Source organism: Crinia signifera, chromosome 9 (assembly GCF_055691185.1).
Source record: "Crinia signifera chromosome 9, ASM5569118v1, whole genome shotgun sequence".
In the NCBI taxonomy this organism is placed as follows: domain Eukaryota; kingdom Metazoa; phylum Chordata; class Amphibia; order Anura; family Myobatrachidae; genus Crinia; species Crinia signifera.
Window position 1 is genome coordinate 148,071,561 of NC_139225.1, and position 9,274 is coordinate 148,080,834.

At 49.2% G+C, this 9,274-nt stretch overlaps 1 protein-coding gene across 1 annotated transcript; it reads left to right on the plus strand.

Moving 5' to 3' along the window:
* The first annotated feature begins 614 nt into the window (after nucleotides 1-614).
* LOC146036276 (major histocompatibility complex class I-related protein 1-like) lies at nucleotides 615-8,826 on the plus strand. Its single transcript, XM_083160188.1, has 4 exons — nucleotides 615-1,468; nucleotides 7,196-7,471; nucleotides 7,556-7,831; nucleotides 8,386-8,826. Exons 1-4 carry the CDS (start codon nucleotides 1,099-1,101, stop codon nucleotides 8,520-8,522), a joined length of 1,059 nt encoding a protein of 352 aa, XP_083016314.1. The 5' UTR covers nucleotides 615-1,098; the 3' UTR covers nucleotides 8,523-8,826.
* Nucleotides 8,827-9,274: the final 448 nt, after the last annotated feature.

The window sequence follows — 9,274 nt, forward strand, 5'->3', positions numbered from 1 at the left end:
TTGTATGCCTTAAGTTAAGGCATACAATCAAAACCTCTCTCCAAGATACGGAGCCCATCTGTAATGTCTCTGTTACGTCTCTGTAATGTCTTATTGAGTAAAAGGCAGAGACATTTCTTCCCTGCAAGCATATTATGGAACATTGGGGCAGATTTATTAACCCCTTCAGTGGTGTTTTTTTTTTTCTTAGGGAGCGCTCCCCAGTGGGTGAGTTTTTCCTGGGGAGCGCTCCCTAAAAAACCCCCACCGCTGTGTCCCTGGGTCCTGGCTGCGCCGCTGAACTGTGTATCAGCCGCTGCCCGGCCCTGCACCCTGGCACCCCGTACCTTAATGCAGCAGCCCGGCTTGTCATAAGTAAGGGGGGTAAGGAGGAGGCGCGGTGGAGGAGAGGGAGCCGGGCAGCGCTGAAGCCGAAAATACGGCAATTCGTATTCGTATTGATAGCACATCAATACGACTACGAATTGCCATATTTTTGGGATAGTAAATGTCAAAAATAAGTGTATTTCTGGATACAAATACACCTATTTTTTACAAATTTCCTTTAGTAAATTCCCCCCATTTTCACTTCACCGAACTTAATAAATCTGCCCCATTATGTACTATTACGTATGTACCAAGGCTTGGAGAGTGATACACTGGCAAGAGATACATCAGAGATAGATAAAGTACCAGTCAATCAGCTCCTAGCTGCCATGTTACATTGTGGTGCTGATTGGTTTGTATTTTATCTCTCTCCAAGCTTTGATACATAGGCAACCAATCTTTTATAAGATAATAGGATCTCATTAGTTGCTAAGGGGAACATTCCATCTTCAATAGAACTTCTGGAGCCTGTTTGTGGCAGATGTATGAAGCAGCGTTATAGGGTAGAAGTAGTATCAGCACTATCTCCACAGCAGGGACAGTGCTGTCTGTGGCGACCACGGCTGCGCAGGAGATGTTGCGATAATAGCAAGATCTCACGCATGCCCAGTACAGCTGGCCGGACATGGACAGACAGCCCGCCGTTGTGCGGTGTCCGATCAAGGAGGCTTTGCCAAAGGGGGTTTTGCTCCTCCGCTGTGACGTACAAGATGATACATTGTCCCTTCGGTAATGAGGCGAAGCAGGGAGATTTATTGCCGTTATAATACATCTGCCCCTTTATGTTGTATGAGACATCACCCTCATTATGACCGTTATGTGTGTGTCATTTCCTCCCGTGCAGACAGCCACTCCCATTATTTATTTGCGACCGTCACCAATGATCCTACGCCTGATATCCCCTCATTCTACGCAACAAGGGCGATAGATGACATCACTCTATACTGGTATGACAGCATCAATGAAATAGTAGAGCGCAGAGTTCCGTGGTTCAGAAGCACCTCTGCCACATTGCTGGATGCAAGTCTCCATCACTACTACCTGCAGAATGTCCTGCAAAGGTTCCTACAGTCTGTGATGGAGCACCTAAATGATACGGAGGGTAAGTAGCCTTTATGTAATACACAGCATCTCCCAAACTATCACTACTGGATTTACATATAAGCTAGTCATATAGAAACGGCCAAAGCCAAGTAATGTACCTGAAATATATAATGATCAAATAGATCTCTGCCACCAAAGGGCATAGGAACAGGTGACATTGCAGGCCATAAGGAAATGGAGACCTAGGGACTCTGTGTAAGTTGCGGTGTGGGAACGCCTGACACACCACCGCTACACTATCCCTAACTTTGTGCGGACATCACATATTCTCTAGACATAATGATATTATATGATGAAGAGTTGGGTGGATGATGGTGTTAAGTCACATACACACTAGAGGATTCACTCCATTTAAAGTGACATTGTTACTATGATCCTCAGATTATAACACTATCATACTGTATATTTGGAAAAAAAATTACAAAAATTGTTACATCCACTCGTCTCTTATACAATGACCTGTAGGTAGTGTCACAAACTTGGGGTGCACTACCACTCGGGGATTGGCTAGACCTGACACAGGGGCGCGGAGTCTAACCGTGCCGGGGGTTTTCTGCCAGTGACCCCTCCAAGCGGGATATGGGCTTCTGCGGCACCCGACACGTCGGTCGCGGCCCCCTGGTCAGGTTCCCCGTATGAGTGGCGGTAGCTTGTGAAATATGGAATCGTGGTCGTCTAGCCGAGTTGGTATCAGTGCGGGCAAGTAGGAACACAAGGGAAATGCAAAGGAGTATCCAAGGACAGGCCGGGTCATACACTGGAAGCACAGTTCGCGGTACACTGGGATAAGGCTGAAGAATAGTCAAACGGCAAGCTGGGTCATACACAGAGTCACTGGATACGGTACCAAAGGATCAGGCAGGAGAATAGTCAGGAACAAGCCGGGGTCAAAATATGGTAATCAGGAAACTGGAAATATACTAAGCACAAGGACGCTGGAGCTGGTGTGAACCTATACTCTGGCAGCTTCTGTCTCCCAGAGGCTGCCCTTTATAGGAAGCACAGGGAACCCACAGGTGAACTTAATCAATGGGCTGAGCATGCTCAGTTTACACTGAACTCTCCTGCAGGAGAGAGTTACCCAGGTGTAACTAATTAGCTGAGCTCAGATCTCACAGCACAGTTCAGCTATACAGAGATTGTCAGCAGCAAGGACTCCTCCAGGTGCTGTAATTAGCAAAGCTCAGGCCACACAGAACTTCCTTGCAGCATGGAGCAGGCTGAACAGACAGGAGAAGCCACAAACCAGGTAAGAAACAATACAATAACTGAATGTTGTGACATTACCCTCCCCTCTAGGGGTGGGCTCCGAACACCCCACATGGATACTTTCAAGGTCGTCTGCGGTGCTTCGTCTTTTTGGAAGATCGTTTGGATTTGGTTGATTGAGATGTGGCCTTTGGTTCTACAAAACGGGCAGTAGAGAATATTGGACGTCCCAACAAAGCAGTGACATCATGATCTGAGCCACACTCTGAACTTGAATCCTTGTCCATGATCAGTGTAGGGAGTTCATGAGGATCCACCACCAACTTGGAAGAACCTACACATATAACTCCACCTCTTAAATTCAAGGAATCTGGTCTCAAAAAATTTTTTGGAGATGCTCTGGGAATTTTAGAATGTAGTCTAGCTGACTCACCACTCTGACTGATCTCAGGTGCGGCAAGGATAGACCTATCACCAGGAGTCTTGGGTCCAAATCTTTCAACCACAGCCCTGGAAAAAGAAATTAGGTCTTTTAGCCTGGGATCATGAGTCTCAATGAGTGGACTAACCCACTCCATAGCTTCTCCCTTGAATGACAACACTAAGTACTTGACAATGTTTGCCAAATTAACCCCAGAGGATGGATCAGAGTTCATAGCATCTAAATAATAGTCTGCTAGGGCTTGAAAATGGGTGAGATTTCCATCAAATTGGACGAACCGAGGCTCTTTAGATGGATCTAATTGAACTGGATTCCCCTGAAGAATGGACTGGGAGGACAGTTCGGGTAGGGTAGGGACTTCCAGCATGGCAGGTAAATCTTCCTGAATGGCAGGCATTGGAACCTTAGAGACCCTGATGGTACTGGAGACAGGTCCGGAGGCTGCGGAGGAAGACCCGGAGACCTTGGAGGCAGGCCCGTAGGCCATGGAGACTGGCCCGGAGGCTGTGGAGACTGGCCCGGAGGCTGTGGAGACTGGCCCGGAGGCCGTGGAGACAGGCCCGGAGGCCACGGAGACAGGCCCGGAGGCCACGGAGACAGGCCCGGAGGCCACGGAGACAGGCCCGGAGGCCGTGGCACATAGGTCCTCATGCCCGGAGGCAAGGGCAGATGGGTCCTCATGCCCGAAGGCAAGGGCAGATGGATCTCTACTGGGAGTGACACACTCGGAACTCCCGTCTGGAGTGAAGGACTCGAAACCCCCATCTGGGGTGATTGGCTCGGAATCCCCTTCTGAGGTGATTAACTGGGGACACCCTTCTTGGGTGCTTAACTCGGAACCCCCTCCTGGGGTAACGGACTCGGAACCCCCACCTGGGGTAACGGACTCGGAACCCCCACCTGGGGTAACGGACTCGGAACCCCCACCTGGGGTAACTGACTCGGAACCCCCACCTGGGGTAACTGACTCGGAACCCCCACCTGGGGTAACTGACTCGGAACCCCCACCTGGGGTAACGGACTCGGAACCCCCACCTGGGGTAACGGACTCGGAACCCCCACTTGGGGTGATAGACTCGGAACCCCCACTTGGGGTGATAGACTCGGAACCCCCACTTGGGGTGATAGACTCGGAACCCCCACTTGGGGTGATAGACTCGGAACCCCCACTTGGGGTGATAGACTCGGAACCCCCACTTGGGGTGATAGACTCGGAACCCCCACTTGGGGTGATAGACTCGGAACCCCCACTTGGGGTGATAGACTCGGAACCCCCACTTGGGGTGATAGACAGAGCCCCTTCTTGAGGCAAAGTGCTCGGTGGCCCTACTTGGGAAGCCACACTCAGAGACTCCTCTTTGGGTGTGACGTCCAGAGGGTCCTTTTGGGGTACCACCTTCAGAGACACCTCTTGGGGTGCAGTGCTCAGGAAACCCACCTGGGGCGCAATGCTCAGAGACCCTGTTTGGGGTGTGGTACTCTGAGACCCTGCTTGGATCCTGACAGTCTGAGACCCCTCCTGGTGCACGACACTCTGAACCCCTTTCTGTGGCTTGAAGTTTTGAGAACCCTCCTGGGAATTTACCCTCCGAGACCTCTTCTGAGGTGAAGTACTCTGTATCCCTTCTTGGGGCTCACTATTCTGAGATCCCTCTAGGAACTCGACGCTGTGAGGATCCACTTGGGGTGTAGTACTTTGATGCCCCTTCTGGAACACAACACTTGGAAACCCTTCTTGGGGCAAAATGCTTGGGAATACCCCCGTTGGGGTTGGAGACTTTGGGCATCTGGATGTGTGCAGACCCCCACTTGGGGCTGGGACCGACAGGATCTCCTCTTGTGGCTTGCCCAAAATTTTACTGTCTTTATGTAAAACGATCTTAGTTCTGGGACCCCAGTGATAACCACGGAACTTTTCCGGAGTGAGCGTAGAAGCAGTACTCTTAATCCTGGCCTCACGGAGGGAACAATCCTGGATAAAATGGTTCTGGGCTCCACAATAGAAGCACAAGTTCAAGGACCTGCGCCGCTGGCGTTCCTCATCTGTCAGCTGAGGACGAGGCTGACTCAGGAACCTGTCCTTACAAGACACAGATGCATCTGCCGATGGGGTTCCTGGACTAGAATCTAAGGGTCTAGCAGGTACCAAACCCATAGCGGAATCGCCAAGCAATTTAATGACAAGAGTGAGGATGTTGGCCAGCAGCCCCTGTAACTGCTGTATTAGCTGGCGAAGCACTCCAATAGTGCCTGGATCTGATATAGCAGGTGTTGGAGAGGGTGGAGCGAAGTCCATTTGCTGCTGCAGAGTCTGCAAGCTTTGCATAATCAGAGCTTGGTCCTGTTCTTGCTTGTTAACCCTGGCCAGCAGGAGTTCCAGGAGTTCTTTCTGAGACAAACCACTAGCGGACTCCATATTCCAGTTCGGCCAGAGTATTCTGTCACAAACTTGGGGTGCACTACCACTCGGGGATTGGCTAGACCTGACACAGGGGCGCGGAGTCTAACCGTGCCGGGGGTTTTCTGCCAGTGACCCCTCCAAGCGGGATATGGGCTTCTGCGGCACCCGACACGTCGGTCGCGGCCCCCTGGTCAGGTTCCCCGTATGAGTGGCGGTAGCTTGTGAAATATGGAATCGTGGTCGTCTAGCCGAGTTGGTATCAGTGCGGGCAAGTAGGAACACAAGGGAAATGCAAAGGAGTATCTAAGGACAGGCCGGGTCATACACTGGAAGCACAGTTCGCGGTACACTGGGATAAGGCTGAAGAATAGTCAAACGGCAAGCTGGGTCATACACAGAGTCACTGGATACGGTACCAAAGGATCAGGCAGGAGAATAGTCAGGAACAAGCCGGGGTCAAAATATGGTAATCAGGAAACTGGAAATATACTAAGCACAAGGACGCTGGAGCTGGTGTGAACCTATACTCTGGCAGCTTCTGTCTCCCAGAGGCTGCCCTTTATAGGAAGCACAGGGAACCCACAGGTGAACTTAATCAATGGGCTGAGCATGCTCAGTTTACACTGAACTCTCCTGCAGGAGAGAGTTACCCAGGTGTAACTAATTAGCTGAGCTCAGATCTCACAGCACAGTTCAGCTATACAGAGATTGTCAGCAGCAAGGACTCCTCCAGGTGCTGTAATTAGCAAAGCTCAGGCCACACAGAACTTCCTTGCAGCATGGAGCAGGCTGAACAGACAGGAGAAGCCACAAACCAGGTAAGAAACAATACAATAACTGAATGTTGTGACAGGTAGCCAGAATATCAGACTTCGCTAGATAAATTTGCCAGGCTTGGGTTCTCTGGTCTGGGAAGGGTCCAGTGCACTGAGAATGTCTCCTCTGAGCGGTGAGGAAGTGGAGGAGGAAGGGAGGAGCAGCGGGCGCAGTAGGAGGGGGGACCGGCCCTCCCAGTGTCACTCAACATCTCGGGACGTTGCTTTCTCCCCAAAAGTAACTTTCAGTTGTTCAAAACTGCTACATTATTTCTATAATGCTATGTCTTGCTAGACCGCTAGACCGAAGAAGACCAAAAAAAAAAGACCAAAAATAATTTGCATTACATTAAGGTGTGTGTGGGTGCGTCCCAGTGCATTTCATCCTGTCTTGGGACTTTTCAAGTCATGTTCCAAGATGGGATAAAATGCCCACACACACCTTAATGAAATGCAAATACTTTTTTGGTCTTTTTTAGTTTATTTGTTTTATTTTGGCTTCTGGTTTTGATCTATTGATACAACTGACCTGTATTTTCATTCAGTGCTTGTTTGGAGTCAATAACTACTTTTCACGAATTGGCAATTGAATAGGGGAATCACCGGTGTGTGCATACCCAGTATAAGTTCTGTTTTTACAGCTTTCGCAGCAAATACGGAATCGCTGTAAATGATCATGATTTTTTGACTAATTGAATTCACCTTTGTTTACTTTCTGTACACCCCTTTCAGTGTACTGTATGTCTCATTCCCATGTTGGCGTTAGACTCTCATTCCTATTTATATTAAAAACAAAAGACCGTCATTGCCAAATGGCCCTGACCGTCTGTGTAAGCACTATTACATTGTGACTTGTAGGATACCACATTCTGCAGCTGTTGGAGGGATGTACGGCCTATGAGAATGGCACAGCAGAGACAGTGGCCAGTTACCAGTATGATGGGAACCCTTTTATGTCTTTCAATATGACGACGGCAAAGTGGGCAGCGAGTTCCACTGACGCTCGTTACTTTGCAGAGAGGTGGAATAAAAACACGACAGTAGCTGAGGAGATCAGGAATATCTTATTGAATTCATGTATTCCACACATACAGGAGCTGCTATTATCAGGCAACTGCACGTTTAATAGGAGAGGTAAGTCTGAGCTATATACATATATATATATATACACACACACACACAATCTCCACAGTCACGGCTGTTATTTTACGCCCACAGAACAGCCCGTTGTGAGAGTGGCTCAGGTTCCTATTACCAATGGCAGTAGCAGACTGTACTGCCGGGCGTACGGACACTACCCTAAGGACATTGCCATGATGTGGTACAGGAATGGGCAGAGGATACCAGGGGATGCGATGGACAGAGTGACTGTGCCTCTTCCTGATTTGGTGTATCTAACCTCCTTGTCTCTCACCATCACCCCATTGGCTGGTGACACTTACACCTGCAACGTCTCTCACAGCAGCCTGATGTCACCATACATACATGATTGGAGTAAGTGTGATGTGTCATTGTCTATACTATGAGTAATCTAGGACTGTGATAGGGAGAGAGAGATAAACTGATCCTCCAATGTTATTCCTTATTACCCTGGTCCCCTCAGCCAATAGTGGGGAGAGCCCTAGTGTTTATCAGAGCAGGGTGGGTGGTTCCCTGGAGGGAGAAAGGACGTATTATGCTTTCTCTGGCCTCTGCCACTGAGGAGGTGCGATCAGATTAGATAGTATTATGGATAAGCCTGGGCCGGCAAGCAGTATGATCCGGACGAGCCCCCTTCTCTGTCTGGGCCCGAGATTCCAGTCGTCCCCCCCGATGGCAGCCCTGGTAACTTATAATATTGTGATAGTATAAACAGCACAATGGAGACTCCCGATGGGACTAGTGGAGGTAAATAAGAATCGTTTGTGTCATTCCCCTGCACATCCTCTATTCCTTCCGTTAGACACCACCCCTAGAACTTACTAGTATCGTCTTAGCACATGGTGGTAACTGGATGCAGCTGGTCTCTGTGACTCTCTAATAATTGTATCTGTATTGTCCTTATGCAGAATTCTCAGGTGATCCCCCACATCGCCCCAGCGGTCCCTCTATCGGGGCAGTGATTGCTATCTGTCTGGCGGCCATCTTGCTACTGGGACTCATAGTAATTGGCTCTGTGTCACTGGGAAGGAGCAGGAGGCAGTGATGTTATAGTCTCACGAATCCATACGGGTGCTGGATCTTATATCACCAACATATATACGTATTACCACAGCTGTAAGGTCCGGAACCAGAACTTGATGATGGCTTTATTCATGCTGCAACATGAAGGATGTACTGACGGCCTGCACTTCTGTCTCTGACCTGGGATCCTGGTGGTGTAATTATTTTTAACAGGTGTCATAATATAACTGATATATCACTTATGTGCTCACCTATTAATAGTGAGAATGCATTCTGTCCCTATATATGTATAAATGATCTTACCATGTGCTGCTACAGTCCTTTGGCTTGCATGTTTGTGTAGCTCCTATGTGTCCCAGACTTCTTTATGTCTTTGGACTATCTATACTGATCAATAAGTACATTAAGGACTGCAATGACATAGGGACTGGGTTCCGGACCACAGCATCTGTGACTGGTCCTGCAAGAACCAGTGAGAGTTGGCTCTGGAGATCTGGCTCATCCTGTGTGTCTACTGCCCAGCAAAGCAATTCTGTACAATATTCCTCTACTGTCTACCGCAGACAGGATTCCGCAGAGGTAGTCCTGCCTGGATCATCACACAAAAGTCCAGAGCCTGATAGAAAGAATCGGGGGGCAAGAGATTAGAACAGTGGTTCCCACACCTTTTTAATCAAGGTGCCCAGGAAACGCCCCCTGCCCGCCTACTACATGCCCCCTCCTTTGCAAGCGCCACGGAGACTATACAAGTATCCGCAGGCACCCACAGAGAAG

Coding starts and splice junctions, on each gene's coding strand:
- LOC146036276 (XM_083160188.1), top strand. CDS start 1,099: ATGAGGCGAAGCAGGGAGATTTATTGCCGTTATAATACATCTGCCCCT. Junction 1,469..7,195: donor GCACCTAAATGATACGGAGG/GTAAGTAGCCTT, acceptor TGTGACTTGTAG/GATACCACATTCTGCAGCTG. Junction 7,832..8,385: donor ACCATACATACATGATTGGA/GTAAGTGTGATG, acceptor GTCCTTATGCAG/AATTCTCAGGTGATCCCCCA.